The 16,404-nt window shown below is 39.4% G+C and overlaps 1 protein-coding gene across 1 annotated transcript; it reads right to left on the reverse strand.

Annotated features, from left to right (window-relative positions):
* Positions 1–2,061: 2,061 nt before the first annotated feature.
* On the reverse strand, positions 2,062–14,869 carry TYRP1 (tyrosinase-related protein 1). The gene is made up of 8 exons (XM_010022610.1): positions 14,706–14,869; positions 13,737–14,207; positions 10,085–10,407; positions 8,558–8,762; positions 7,427–7,594; positions 5,707–5,886; positions 2,930–3,076; positions 2,062–2,361 (listed from the first exon to the last, which is right to left on the reverse strand). Exons 2-8 carry the CDS (start codon positions 14,116–14,118, stop codon positions 2,156–2,158), a joined length of 1,611 nt encoding a protein of 536 aa, XP_010020912.1. The 5' UTR covers positions 14,119–14,207; positions 14,706–14,869; the 3' UTR covers positions 2,062–2,155.
* Positions 14,870–16,404: the final 1,535 nt, after the last annotated feature.

Here is a 16,404-nt window from a genome sequence, read left to right on the forward strand (position 1 = left end):
ACAACCCCAAGTTCTTTTCCACAGGGCTGCTCTGAATCTCTTCTCCGCCCAACCTGTAGCTGTGCCTGGGATTGCCCTGACCCAGGTGTAGGACCTTGCACTTGGCTTGCTTAAGCTTCATAAGGTTGGCATCGGCCCACCTCACAAGCGTGTCCAGGTCCCTCTGGATGGCATCCCTTCCCTCCAGCATATCAACCAAACCACACAGCTTGGTGTTGTCAGCAAACTTGCTGAGGACGCACTCAATCCCACTGTCCATGTCACCGACAAAGATGTTGAACAAGACAGGTCCCAACACTGATCCCTGAGGGACACCACTCGTTACTGCTTTCTGACTGGACATTGAGCCATTTACCAGAACTCTTTGTGTGCAGCCATCCAGCCAGTTCTTTATCCACTGAGTGCTCCATCCATCAAATTGATGTCTCTCCAATTTAGAGACAAGGATGTCGGGCAGGACAGTATCAAATGCATTGCACAAGTCCGGGTAGATGATGTCAACTGCATTGCCCCCACTCATCAATTCCGTAGCCCCATCATAGAAGTCCACCAAATTGGTCAGGCAGGATTTCCCCTTAGTGAAACCATGCTGGCTGTCACCAACCACCTCGTTGTTTTTCATGTGCCTTAGCATGCTTTCCAGGAGAATCTGCTCCAAGATTTTGCCAGGCGCAGAGGTGAGACTGACTGGTCTGTAGTAAAATGAGCTAAGATTATAACCCACTTTCCACTCACCTAGACAAGAGTAGTTGTCTTCTTATTTACATCATTCTCAATGTATAAATTACTTATTTCCTTGCAACTGAGAAAGTGTACTTTGAGCACAGCTTGTACTCACAGAAACACTGAGCTTAACTCAGTACATAGAAGGCATGACCCTTGCTTTTGTCTAATAACTTGTGTGTAAGAGAGCTGCCTTAGATTGAATCCAGATTACTTGCCATGTCTATTGAAGCTGGGGTCAGGCAGAGAGACAAGAGACATCTTGACCTTAATCTGACAATTAAAGGGTTGAGTACATGATATGGGATTCAGTAGTCTGAACTCAGGAATGTCTCTGTATATCAGCTAATAACTGCTAAATCAGATTCAATAGGCAATCAGGAAGACAAACAGATGATTGGTACCCAGTTATGATCAGAGAGAGGAGGTGAGGCTTGAAACCAGATTCCTCAAGCTGTAAAAAATCCCAGATTCCTCAAGCTGTAAAAAGCTGTAAACCAGATTCCTCAGGCTGTAAAGACAAGTGTCAATTTGTACGCTCCTACTGAATAAATACGCCAGCAGTTGCATATGACTATTTTTCCAAGTCTATTCTACAGCATGGTTTGTAGGGCCTTCCCTCAAAGTGCAAGAGGTATGGGTTTAAATTCCCACAGGAGAGAACTGAAGCAAGGTCTCTTGTTGCTGGGGAGAATACCTTGACACAGGGATAGTGGGAGAGAGGAAGGGAGCAAGAGAGTGAAAAATCAAAATCAAAATCAAAACCAAAACCAAAACCAAAATCAAACAAAAGCTGCTCCCAGCTGTCCTTTCAAATAGATGTCCCCTTCAGGCAGCTGTGTTTGAACATAGAGCTAAAGTGTCCAGGTGCTGGAGTGGCTTCTCAGTGGTGAATCTCTTCTCACAGATCTACCTAAAAGCAACAATAAAATCAAAACTATGTTCTGTGAATAAAGCTTGATTTGAAACACATGGTTGCCCTCCGAATTTCTTTGTGGCTCCCTGCCTGGCATGCTGGCTATTTCCACTCACCTGGCCAAGGCATTTACTTGTATTTCGGATTCTGCTTCTGTCCCATTCTAGACTTGACCATTTCACAGAAGTATCTCATGAAAGAATTCTAGGTATAAAGGCTAGGTCAGATGACATTGGCTGTCAGCAATTTAACTAAATTTTATCAGATTTTACAGAAATATGCATGAAAAAGGCTTGCAGCCATAAAAAGTTAGCGGAATTCTACTGAAAGCAGCACAGAATTAGCATTGCAAAAGTAACTTACTGATGCCTAGGTGTAATGAAAGAAGATGTGAAGCCTGAAGCAAACATATCAAGACAGCAGACAGTTTATGCTCTTTATTTTAAAGCAGATAGATGACAACTATATATGAAATACAGCAGAATAAACAGTTTCAGTCAGATGCAGAAAAGTGCTTCAAACAACAGACTGGCTCGGTGTCGGTATACCATCATAATCATCTGAGTAGTGCTGATACTGATCAGTAAGAAGAGGCTGATGCAACTCATCTTTATTTTTCTTGACACGTATGATACATGCAGCAGCAGCGAAGATAATTGCAACAAGAACCAGTGCAGTCACTATTGCGATAGTTATCATCTCTGTGACACGGAGGGCCCGACCTACAGGAAGGAAAGCGAAAAGAATGTTAGTAAAAGTGAATGTGAAGTATATGTATAAACATCAGACCAAACAGACCAAAACTTAGAATCTGTCATTATTCAATGAGTTGTGAAAGAGAACTAGTTCAAATTTTGGTTGATGGTATTTTTTTTCCAAACTGTGAGGAAATTTCAGTCTCTCTTGTTAGAATCTAAAAACAGTCCTGGATGTTTCTTCTGATATCTGGTTTATGAGGGATTTGCATTCTCTGTGGTGAGTTAATGGAGGCTTATGTTATAGTAATAAGGACCGTCAGCAAGGTTTAAATCCAAATGAGAACCTATCCAAAAACTGAAGTGGATGGTGGGAGCTTCATGTAGGAACAATCTATAATCAGTAGCTATTTATCTGTACTAGATCCCAAATATAACTGATTTGTAAAGAAAGGAAAGAAAAGAGAAATAGACCTTTACAAAGGCATCAAGTATTATCTGTGAAATTTGAGTTTACTTTGCTAATATGATGCATAAACTTCAAGGGAGAAAGACATGATGAGAAAAAAAGAAGCATCTAGATTGGACAGCTTACCTGGCCACTCAACTTCGTAGCTGTATCCCAGGTTTTCCGGTGCAGTAACAAACATTTCATTATTGGTAACTGGAGGCCAGAAAGGCACCATGTTGTACTGTCGGTTATGACCAATAGGGGCATTCTCCAGTGGGTAAGTTGAGATATCTAAATTAAAGTCAAATCACACTTTGGTAAACAAAATCAAAATAATTTGCCCTACTTCATTTTTTTTTTTTTCCATCAGTGAGTCAAGGTTTTGAGTACCATTTTCTTTTTCTTTCTTTTGTTCCTAACCTAAATTAATCCATAAGGATTGGTTTTCCAGTGTGACAGATCCAGAATGAATGGCTCTGTTCTGTCCAAAAGCAAGATCACTAATGGTAATCCTGTTTTTTAACAGAAACCCCCGGTAAATTATAAAACTTTCTGGCTGTGTTGGGCTTTTCATTTCTTCTAGCATGGAAAAGGAGAAATATGCATATATTGGAAAACCTTATTGGCACAATCTGGCTTTGTCTGATTGTGACAGTGATGAAAAGCTCTCTCATACAGTTCAGGAGGGCAGCTGATATGAACTCCACTGGAATTTTTTTTCATTTTCTGGTAAAATTGCTCTCTGACATGGAAAAAATACATGAGGTAGGTTGTGGAAGCTGTACAAAGAAGTCTGTGTTGTGCAACAGAAGCTATCTACTGCAGAAGGAAGAGGGCCTGGGTTGCCCTAAAAGGAATACAACTGCTTTGTGCAAACTATTGCATAGACATTAAGTTACACAGAATTCTCTCCCCAGTTCACTTTTTTCTTTCTTCTTTGGAGTTCCTTCCTTCTGTGACATGAGATTGTGAAGTTCAGCATCATGCAAGGAGGAAGTGGGGCAATAAATAAAATCACAACCCTGGACTTTAGAAGACCTAAATTTGGCCTCTCTGGGGACCTTCTTGGAAGAATCCCATGGGAATGGACCCTAGAGGGGACAAAGGTCCAAGAAGCTAGTTAATATTCAAAGACCACTTCTTCCAGCCAGAGGCTCAAGAACAGTGCATGCCCATGTGTAAGAAATCAAAGGGGGTGGGAGACCCAGATGGATGAACAAGGAACTCCTGTTAGAACTCAAGTACAAGCAGGAGATATACATGAGGTGAAAGCAGGGACAGGCACTTGGGATTAATATAGGGATGTTATCAGAATATGCAGATCATCTTTAAAAGGGCATGGCAATCAGGAAAGGTGCCTGAGGACTAGAATAAAACAAGTATAAGCCTAATCTTCAAGAAGGGCAAGAAAGAGGACTCTGGGAACTACAGGCCAGTCAGCCCCTCCTCTATCCCGGGAAAGGTGATGAAGGCCATCTCTACGCATGTGGAAGATAAGGAGGTGGTCAAGAGTGATCAGCATGGACTAACTAAAGGGAAATCATGTGTAACCAACCTGATTGCCTTCTAATATGGGACAACGGGCTAGATAGATAAGGGGGAGAGCTGTGAATATTGTCTACCTGGACTTCAAGTAAGGCTTTTTACACTATGTCCTATGACATCCTCATAGGTAAGCTCAGAAAGTGCAGGCTGGACGAGCGGACACTGAGGTGGATTGCAGACTGGCTGAATGGCTGGTCTCAGACAGTTGTGATCATTGGTACAGAGTCTAGTTTGAGATCTGTAACTAGTGGTGTCCCCCAAGGGTCAATAAAGGGTCCAGTATTCTTTAACTTGTTCATCAGTGACTTGGGTAGAGTGCCTTCTCAGCAAGTTTGCAGCTGGTACGAACTAGGAGGAGTAGCTGATAGCCCAGAAGGGTCTGGGCAGGCTGGAGAGATGAGCAGAGAGGAACCTTTTGAAAATAGAGAAAAGTGCAGGGTCCTGCAGCTGGAGAGGGAAAACCCCATGCAGCAGTACAGGCTGGGGCTGACCTACTGGGAAGTAGCTGTGTGGCGAGGGACCTGGTGGTGCCAGGCAATAGGACGAGAGGCAACGGGCATAAACTAGACCACTGGAAGTTCCACCTGAACATGGGTAAGAACTTCTTTACTGTGAGGGTGTCTAAGCACTGGAATAGGTTTCCCAGAGAGGTTGTGGAATCTCCTTCCCTGGGGATATTCAAGACCTGTCTGGGCACAGTCCTGAGCAATGTGCTCCAAGTGACCCTGCCTGAGCAGGGGGGTTGGACTGGATGACCTCCAGTGGTCCTTTTCACCTTCATTCTGTGATTCTGTGTGATTTTGTGATTCTGTCTTTCCTTCCTCATTCCTTCTCCTTCATATCCTCCTTTATTCCTTTTCACTCTTCTTTTTGGAGTTAGAGAAGTAAGGGAAGCAACAGTGAACATCATTTGAAAGGATATGGAAATAGTTCTGGAATGCTGGTAGTAAATAACAAAAGTTGTCGAAATTAATTATTGGGGTGTGCATGATATCTGATATTGTTTGACAAGAAACATAGGTATTTACTCCATTTTCTCTTATCTACAATAACAGAATTTCCATGAAGTATTTGGACCTTCCATGGTTATTCTGTCTTTGCTCTATGGAGATGATGTATCTGCACATTTTATGTTCTTGAATTGTATCTGGTATCTATGGCCAAGTCTCTTCATAGTAATCTGAAAATGTGTGTCAGTGGGGTGAGGAAGGGAATTTGTTTGTTATTACTGTCGTCGTTAACTATACTATCTATATATTCCAGTCCTCTCTCCTAATCTTAGGGGCATCTTTCTGTCCTGCAAGAAGCAGCTGAACTCCTGTGACTACAAAGACTGATGACCTCTGATACCGTCTCTGTCCATGACAACATCTTACCTGCAGAATACCTTCTCAGCCACTCATCAAACACAGCATCTGTAAACGTGTGTAGGAGGACAAAAATAGGATCATTTGGTGATAAATGTGTTTGTCCTCCTGTCCCATTCAAAAATAGATGAGCCAAATTGTGAAGACTTCGAACTGCTGGGTCATATTTCCCTGAAGGATCACTGTACCCTGAATATGCAAACAAAGAACACAAAAAATCCCAGTGAAGACTTGCAGACTGGCTGGATACTTTTCTTTTTTGAAAGGCTACTATGTTATTGTATTGCCTTGCTTAACATAAATGAGTAACAAGTTCTCTGTGTACTGGAATTTGAGAAAAGTCCCTAATTTTTAGATGTCAATAGCCTTTACAAAAGAACACTGAGAATGTGGAGTGCAAGGCTGCTGGGTTCTAATGCAAAAATGACCAAAACCCCATATAAAACATAGCATGAAAATAAAGGTATATATTTGGGACATACATGTCTTTCAGCATAACTGAAATAGTCACATGTTTTCTAAATGTTTTCTAATGAGCCAGCTACTACATTTCCGTACATCATTTCCATGCTTACTGTGAACACACCTCAGAAAGCTTCATATGCTTTATTTTTTCAGTGAAGATACCCTATGTAACTCTGTTCGTGCCCAGCACCTCTTAAACCTCATGTCAGATGTCAGGATCTGAAGCATCACGAAAACGTCTCCTGTTTTCAAGCTTTGGCCAAACTTGAAAACAGGAGAAATCCCTGAAATGTGGATGTGGCTTTGAGCAACCTGATCTAGTGGAAGGTGTTCCTGATCATGGCAGGGGGGTTGGAACCGGATGATCTTTAATATCCCTTTCAAAACAAACCATTCTGTGATTCTATGATTATATATATACTTAAATGGTTGGTTCAGACTCTTGGTTTTCTTCTCCCAAGAAAAAAAAAATGGAGCAGACACTCCCCATTTTAGGAGTTATGCCTCTTCAAAAAAGCCAGAGGATCTATAGAAGGTGTGGCAGGGATCTTAATTGTCACTTAGTAATCTTTTCTTGTGAATCCTAGTCTTTCCTGTTAAAGGCTGGATTATTAAAGTGCAGGGGCAGTTGGCAGGATGCTGGCTGAACAGCATGAATCAAATCTTTAGGTTAGTTTCTGTGCTGGGGATGTGTGTTCAGATGCCAGTGACTGAAAATTTCATTTTAAATGTGTAGAGCTTATAGAAGAACAAAGTTACATGGCCCAGAGAGGCGGCCCTGGCAGTAAATCCTGTAGCCAGACCTCAATTACTAATTCAATGTCATTTCATTAAGTACTACCAAAGGTTTTAATTTTTTCTTTCTTCTTCTTTCTTGTTTTAATTCAGATACAAAGGTAACTGCCCTGAGCACTTCTTTGCCTCATTTAAAGATGCAGCTGCACCAATACTCAGGCAAGAGCTGTCTGTTTTCAGCAATGACAAACTATTACTAGGTTGCAAGGACCTGATCTCATATACTTAGTACACCAGTGATAGAATATTCAGTATTTTATGTGTTTAAAGAACTGACATAGTCTGTGAAGTAAGTTACTCAGAGCTTATTTCCATGTAATACTAAGCTAATAATTAATGTTAAGAACAATATATTCTTACTGTCCAGTAGACTGTTCCCAAACTCATACTTCCATAACAAGAAAAATGGCAAGCTTGCTTCCTAGACTTATTTATCATTGTTCTAGGTCCTTTTATTTGCTATGTTTACCTTCTACTGTGTTACGGAAACTGTCTGTTGAATTGGAATAGAAAGGAGGAGTGTCAAATACACCAACTTCCAAACACTGAGCAACATCCTCAGGCTCTGGGAGACGCTGCACCATAGGCCGTGCAACATTTCCAGCAGGATTTCTTCGGATGGGGCCACCTTCAGTACCTGCGGTAGAGAGAAGAGAGAAAAAACTACTGGTGCAAAACCACAGGCCGCAGAATGAATCCTTCTAATGACTGAACTAGGAAGAAAAATAAACAAAAAACCCCAAAATTATGTTTATAGTATATGAATGGGTTAGTTCCTCATGTCAGGCAAAGAATCTGAATCTTCATGGGGTCCTGTGTGCTGTATCCTTTGCACTAGGATTTAAAAAAAAAAATAAAAATCTGTAAGCCTCTTAATGAAATCTGTGTTTCTCTAAATGCTCTGGGAAATTTTTCTATACTTTTGCAATGCAATTTCTGGATGAGACCCAGAAAAAAAGTGTTAAGGATGTCCTGAGAGAGTAGCTGAGGAGAGGCCTATAGCTGATTCTGCAGGTGACTAACTAAATATTGTGGGGTTTTCCCTATTTTTCCCTCCTATTTCCATGAAGATGCTGAGCTGTGGCTTGGGGGTGATGTATATACAATAGTCTTGCTGGGATTTTTTAGTTGTAGCTGAAATAAGCATGTTAGGATTCAGAATTCCTCACACTGAAAACATGCTCCACATAGTTAACACAGGGATTCATTAGTTATTCTCCTTTTTGGAGTAGAACACCATGTAAGTGATAAATGGAGTTGTCAGAAGAAAACTTAAGCTTCGGTTAAGAAATGACACAGACAGATTTAATTATTTATGGCACAGGAGATGAATAGATGCTATATAAAAAGGAAAGTCAAAGCATTTAAGTCTTTCTCTGCTACAAGCTCCTGGTTGAATTTTGAACTGCTTGGACCCTCAGTGCAAGACAGATGATAAGTATGTACTATCTCAGAAGACTGATGAAACTTAGATCTAGAATATTCAAATCACTTCAATACTTTTTTTTTTTTCTGAGAAAGCCATTGCAATGTAAAGTATTATAGTTATTTATTATTAAAAGAATTTTCTTTCCAAATATCTGCCAGTTGTCATACTTACTGTTACAGATGGTTCCCAAAGTTTCATAGTCTTCTACATTTTCACATATCACTCTCCACTGAGAGAAGATTGAGTTCTGGCTGATAAGAGAGACATCAAAATTGCTTCTAGCTCCCATCAAGTCATCTAAGCAGATATCACAGGTGTTTTGTCCTGTTGCAAAATTCCAGTAGGGCAGTCCAAAAGTGGGGTCCTGAAGCATGTTCTAAACCACACAAATATGGCATTTAATACATATGTGACCCAGACAGCTATAATATTCATTGCTAGACAGATGTTAAAAATACATCTTAGTAAGACTCAGAGTCCTGCCTCATGGAGAAGAGGAAATCTACGGAAAATCTATGAAATCCCTGTAAAAGCTTTAGGTAGGTTTTCACATTGGTGCCTTATTTTCAAAGAACAGGCATTGAGTCATGGGTCCCCATCATTAATAGGACAGTAATTCTTCCATTAAACCATATCGTGAGTAGTAAGAAACATCAATTAATACTGATACTCTGTTTCCCAGCATATTGAATGGCCTGTCAACAGCAGCAGTGATTGCAGCACACAGAATATTTAAGCCTACTGTGGAATGACTGAGAAAATGGAAAAATAAGGAAAAGGGATACTAGCTCTTCAAGTTGTCATTTTAATATGGATTGGACTTAAACAGTTCTGGAGTGTGTCTTGGCTTCCAGTATTTGTATACCAAGATGTGCCGGTCAGCCGAAGTAGCTTAACTAATGGTCAAGTTTACCAATATAAATAGGAATATATACTAAATCACGGAGATCTACAACTCCTCAGGACTTCCACATAATGAAATGCCACTAATGTCAAATGTGAGTTTTTGAAGGGAGTTTGTAGCTCAGCCTGAGGCAGAGCCATTGAAACTAGTGGAAGCACAAAGTGGTTTCAAAGACTAATTGAATCTGACCTTGAAAACTTAATACTCTCTTCTTAAGAAGGATAATGGTTCGTAAAATATTGTATTCCTTTTATGGATAGGTCCGCACAAGGAAAAGGAAACAAGAGAATCACTGGTTTGTGGAACAGAGCATAATAAAACACCGATTTCTCTAAACAGTTACACTACTTATACAAATAAAATGTGATTCTGAATCCCTAAGACATCTCTGTAGTACTTTTCTTTAAAATTTCTGCTGCTTTGATTAGTCTAACTTAGTCAAGAAGCAGGGCCTTGATATTAAAAATAACACTGGCAGTAATAATTGCTGATCAAATAAAATGCCTTCTAAGGATATAGCTAGAATTTGTATCAATTTTTACAGGAGATTTTTATGTAACTTTTACATTTGGCATTACTCTGATTGAAATATTATTTTTAGCATCTCTGTAACAATGGCAGTCTAAAACCTAAATGCACAGTTTAGTATACCTAATGAGTTAGTGAAATTTAAGCAGAATTATTTCAATGCATAGAAAGAACTACTATAATTTTTGCCTATTGGAATATGAGAAGTTCTTTAACTCTACAAAACGTAGCATGAACATGTGGTCTAAGATTAATGTGAAATTTACCTGCATGTCTCTTTCAAGCTGCAGTAGATGGTATCTATGCCACGTGACAAAAGCTGGTCCCTCATGAGAGAAATCGACTCCTCCAAAACTCTGCTGCCCTGCACCAAGGAAAGTCTTCCTGACAGAATAATAATGAGACCACACAAAGTAGTTATAAATGGAGATATTCTCGAATTGTGGTGTGTTGCCGTCTGGTCCAAATATTTCCTCACGTCTTCGTGTGGCAATAACAATGTCCGGATGGATTGTCACCTTGGCTTGGTGTAAGGCATTCACAAAACGCCTCCTTTCTTCTGCACTCAGATCCAAAAGGTTCCTCCTGACTGTGAGGATACAGAAGAAGCAAGTTACCAAAGTAATAAACATTGAAGTCTGATCTCAGAGGACTAATTAATTTTGCTTCTATTAATTCCAGGTAAGTCCCTTTTTCTTCAAGCTTTCATTCACTTTTTATTAAGGTAATTCAGAGAGTACTGAGCATAAATACAAAATGTTATCTATTACCAGAAAGGATGATTCAAATAAAAAAAAAGCCCCAAACCTTGTGGTTTTAGTGCTTTTAAAAGTATTGTTACAGAGTATCTTTCCATCCTGTAAGAGAAATAACAAACACAGTTTTTATCATGCAAACCTTTCAGAACTTCATCCAATATAGTTAAGGTTTCCTGTGGTAATACTTTGCAAGAAAAGAATACTATATGGCAATTTATAATAATCACAAGCTTTACTGCTTGACAGTTTAGTGAATTACATTGTTTATGCTTGAAACTTTGTAGGAAAAGTGTCAGATTCACCAGTGAATTCTAAGTTGTGCATTTCACACAGTACAACATCTGTCTTTAATGTCATTACCTGACATTATAAATAATAGACATATATTAGTCCTTATTAGCAGTATATCTCAAAATCATTTAAAAATGTAATTGCCCAGATATAGACAGTGAAACAAAGAAGAAAATTGACTTGTTGAAATACTAGTATATTGGCAAGAAGAACAGAATTCACATCACTTTGCTCCCAATCGACCACTCTTTCACCTAGACTGAGGAGATTTCGGACTAAGTTTAGACTGAGACACAGGTAGAACCCACAGCTATTCTTCAACATACACTCCTTTTAATTATAAAAAATACTGTAATATCTGTAATTGTCCGAATGAGTGATAGACTATGTTGATACAAGAAGCAACAAGTTTTCAGCATGAATCAATATGAAGAACAAAACTGAATTACATTTTACTATATAAAGTTAATTCAGTGGGGGATATTTTGACTTCATTGAAGTTTATAGAAGCACTTTCATGAAACATGAATCTCATCCAGGGACTCTGTATCCTGAAACATGCTTTTCTGTTTTGTAGAACTACTGAACTGATAGGCTAGCCCTGGTCACTGAAGGGTTTTTGTTGCTGATTTTAAGTAACACACTAAAATATTAATCTAATTTTGATTTACAAAGGCATCTTAACCTTTTCATTTCTCACAATATATGCCAGAACCACAATAAAAAAAAATGTGACTATTATTAAAGTCAGGCATGAATTTAGAAGATACAATGGCACCAAACTACACTTTGCAGCTATTTTATATGGATATGCCAACAGTAATCCAATAATTATTTTTGAAGTATAAGCAGCTGGGTCCAGTTCCATGAATGGACAAAAGAAGTGACTTCTATGTGGAAACTTAAAGCATAATAAAAAGCTAATTTCCCCTGTTTAGGAGTGTCATGGTTTAAGGCCAGCTGGTAACTGCCAACCGCGCTATCTCACCTCACCACCCCTCTTCTTCCCCTCCGCTCCCAGAAGGATGGGAAGGAGAATAAAAAGAATGTAACTTCCATGGGTTGAGATAGGAGCAGTCTGGTAACTAAAGTATAATACAAACCACTACTGCTAGCACCACCAATAATAATGATAAGAGAAATAACAAGGGGAGAGGATACAATTGCTCACCACCTGCCGGCTGATACCCAGCCTGACCCGAGCACTGATCAGTCTCTTCCGGGTAACTCCCCCCAGTTTATATACTGGGCATGACGTGCTGTGGTATGGAATAGCCCTTTGGCCAGTTTGGATCAGATGTCCTGTCTCTGCTCCCTCCTGATTTCCTGTGCCCCTCCTCACTGTCAGAGCATGAGAGACTGAAAAGTCCTTGACCGGAGTAAACATTACTTAGCAACAACTAAAACCTTGGTGTGTTGTCAGCACTGTTCTCAGACTAAAGTCGAAAACACAGCACTGCACCAGCTACTAAGAAGGAGAAAAATAACTGTTACAGCTGAACCCAGGACATTCATGTTGTCATGCATGATAAATCTGATTTTCTTTGCATGTGACTAAGTAGTAAGGGATTTAATAAACAAGAAAATTAAAAAGTGCTCCTGTATACCCTAAAAAATCAGTTAAACCTGCTTTTTGCCTATGTCCAGATTTACTTTGCTAAGTTAGTGTATATTAACATTTATTTCTTGGCTATTTTTCAGAGTTAACATCGTTGTTAACAGTGATGAGAACGGATTGAGAACAGGCCAGTGCATCAGAGGGTGCAACATGGCTTAGCAGATCCAATTCATGACTCATAGTTTCTAGTTTGCTTCTTGGAGCTCAAAGGACGAATAAAATCCTAAGGTCTTTGCCACAGCCCTCAATAAGTTGTATTTAAGGAGTCTTATTGTTAAGATTTTGAATAGATAAGTAGTCCTTTGTTAATCCTTGCTTGAACAAGCACTCACGTTCATGGAGTTTTTCCTATTTTCTGAAAATAATAGTGGCACTGATTTCTGTCTCTGGAAGAGGCACTGCGAGATGCCTGTTGTTTCTCATGTCAACAGAATCCATCACTCATTTTGGGGATTATGGAATTTACAGGATTTCAATAACACCTTTAAACTTTCACTAATAAAGACTGAAATCTTGTCCATTCAGATGGTTTTGACTTGAGAAAAACAATCTGTCCCTATGCCTGCTTGTCTTTTCCAATTTGCCAACAATATTCAACATTTTACAGTCCCACAAGAATTTCAAAACCATCTAAGAAAAATTTAGACGTCTGTTTACTGAAGTTCTGGACTAAACTGAAACTGAGGAACTCTCAGAAATGGCCACCAGCCCCTGTGCTGATTCATCTGAACAGCTCTTAGTTAGGAGCTAAGGCTTTTAATGACATTGACAGCACTATTTAAGTAAAAATTTACAAAGCCAACTACATAGTTTAGAAGCATATAAAGGGATTTAGAATAAAAAAGAATTAAAGTAATCACAAAGTGTTAAAACCAGTATCTATATATGTGTTATTCCCAGACATAGTCACAGAAACACATACACACATGTACATACACACAATATCCATTGGTTTACTGTTACATAATTCCAAAGAATACAATTTTTTCAACTTGGGTGTTCTATTCTTTAATGGACTTGGTCCCAGTCCTGCACTACACTACAGGTTTTGTGTCTTCCTTTTATCAGGCAGTAAATGTAGGTTTCAACAACTTGTCTAGCAGCTGCCTAAATAACCCCTATGGCACTGTATATTTGCTGAATAAATATAAGGAGCATTTTTTTATTTTAAAGAAAAGAAGTACATTATGTACATTTAGAAGCAAGTGCTGCCAATAGGCAATTTTCATGTCTTATTTCTGATGCTCTTACCTATAGTGATTCGTTGGCTACAGGTGGGCCCAGTCCAGCCAGGGCGACATGACCCACAGTTGTAGCCAGAGAAGTTGCTGTTACATTGGCAGGTTTGGTTGAAGAAGCGTATTGGCCATTGCTCACGGTCATCTCGTCCATCATGGATATACTGCGGGCCATGGGGTCGTGAGTCGACGGTCACCTGTACACACCGGCCCCGCCCCGTAGACACACCACAGCGGTCAGTACCTGGCCCAAACACAGGGAAATAGTCTGGGCAGCACATGCCGCTCCGCAGGGACTCAACAGTAGTGCACTGGCGAGGGAACTGAGCTCCAGCATGGCTCAGCAGGCTAAGAAGTGGTGGCAGGGATAGGAGCAGCAGCACAGGGAGCTGCATGGTGGCAGATCCAGCACAGGCAGCTCCTGAGAGCCGTCCGGTTGTGCACACTGACGTCCCCAGTCCTGCGATGGGACACTCAGCTCACACTACAGAGAGAGAGAGAGAAGGGTGGGGGGGTGGGCAGTGAGAGATAGAGAGTGGAGAGAGACAAGAATAAAAACTATATGGTACAAACCTCCAGGCTGCCCCTTCCACCACCAAAAATACCTCAGAACCCTGCACTTCAACAGTCTAACTAGAAAAGTGAACAAATCTGGCCACAGACAGTGTTCTCTCATTATCTGCACAAAAGATAGTAACTATGTAGAGCTCATTGACTTCTAAGTGCTTCCCAAATGCTTACTGACCTTGTATATATATTAGCCAGATTTAATTAATTACCACAAAAAGCTAAAACTTGTCTAAGGCACCAGCTTTTTGAATCTTTTCTTTCAATGCCTTCCCCCACCCCGGTGCCTTCCTTTTCTGTGTTTTACTACTGTATCTTGTTCTTTACTCAGCAGCAGAGAAATCTGTGTTCCCTTGCTATTCTCTAATAGCAGCTCAACCCAGAAAGTGAAGATACAACACTTCATGTACCGTACCTGTTATCTGTTTCTCGTGTCTCTCCTCTGCTGAGATTCTGTTCTGTCTCTGTACACTCTACAGCTGTGTCTAACCCAAACAAACACTGCTAATTTCTTTCCTGGTTCAGTCTGCTTACTAATCCTTCTTCTACCAACACTGTATGGCTTGGACTCACTCTCCTTCTTCTATTAATCCCCTTTCTACTTCAGTGCATTTCTCTGGACTTTAAGTACTTGAATAGCACATGATTTCTTTCATGCTTATCTCCTTGTGATTTTACAAGTTTTACAAAGGTCAAAGACAAATACTTGAATTCAAAACAGAACAACTGTGAAGTCTTTTTGTGGTTTGGTTTTGTTTTTTGTTTGTTTTTTGGTTTTTTTTTTTTTTTTTTATAGTTATGTGCAAAGAAAGGCTTGCTTGATGACAAAGAACACTGGGGAAGTTCACATTTAACAGACATTTAAAAAACCTAAAATTCTTCAAATAGCTTTTTCAAGATCAGGCCAAATTAAGTGACAAAGTTAAGTTATTTAGAAAATTAAATACTCAAATCTTAAACTTAAAGCTTTCAGATTAACTATTTATTTTGATAATCCAATAAAAAGACAATGATCATATTGGAGTATCCTGAAATGCTAAATTCTGAGCAGGTGTTATGAAAGGTAATTGAAAAAGAAACAGAGAAAAATAGTCCCTGAAATGAATAAAATTCTCTGTTCCTTGCAAGGACAATTTCAACTGAGCAGAACTTCCCTTATTCATTCTTACTCTTTTTCTGATCTGTTAGTAAGGATGGCTTTCAGTGGGTTGAGGACATTTTGTCAAGAAGCATCTTAACTGAAACCAGACAACATTAACATTAACAAGTTTTCTGGGAAAGCATTCAACCACCGTGTAACTGACAAAGAGCAGAATATGGGTTACCTGCTCCTTCTGCTTCTTTATATGCAAGTCAAAATGTGAGAGTGCACCCAGTCCTGGCAGCCCACAGAAACATGGTTTTTTATGTGTTTATTCTTGCCAACCTGTCATGGAGCACAGCACAATCTTGCCATCTGTGGCTTGTAAAACTAAACATGCTATAGCTTACTTCAGTGTAGGACCAAAGCTTTTAGTACCCTTCTATACCATATAGATATACTTCTATAATATATAGATATAGGTATATATATAATATGCTACTTCTGTATATATATAATATATATATACACACACAGGAATAATTTATAATCCTTAAATAAAACCTTTTCCGGCTTTCATTTTATTCTCCATTTGAGCCTATTTTCTCTCCTTTCTTGGCTTATTATGTATCCTTCATCTTTCTAAGCTTAAACCTTTTCTCTTTGAACATGTCTATTGGGACACATGGCACAAATTCACTGTTACCACATCAGAAGATAAATCAGAGCTAATAAAAAAACTCTTGAGATTTTATCTGAAAATAACTCCCAGATCAAAGAATCAGCATACAGATTTTAGCTATGAATGTTTAGCAAAACCAGCAAATTCATAATAAGCTTAGAAGAGATAAATCTTGCTCCTTAGACAAAGACCCAGTAAAAAAGAGCAAACAGATATACTGACTGGGGTTGCTCGGCATTATAAAACTTCCCCTTATAATGGTGGACATGATGTAGGCTTTTTATAAGCCTCCTGTGTAGCCAGCACTTATGAATTTTGTTCAGCAGACTACAAGAGCTGCACAGCTGAGCA

This window comes from Nestor notabilis, unplaced genomic scaffold (assembly GCF_000696875.1).
Source record: "Nestor notabilis isolate BGI_N333 unplaced genomic scaffold, ASM69687v1 scaffold1619, whole genome shotgun sequence".
Lineage (NCBI taxonomy): Eukaryota > Metazoa > Chordata > Aves > Psittaciformes > Psittacidae > Nestor > Nestor notabilis.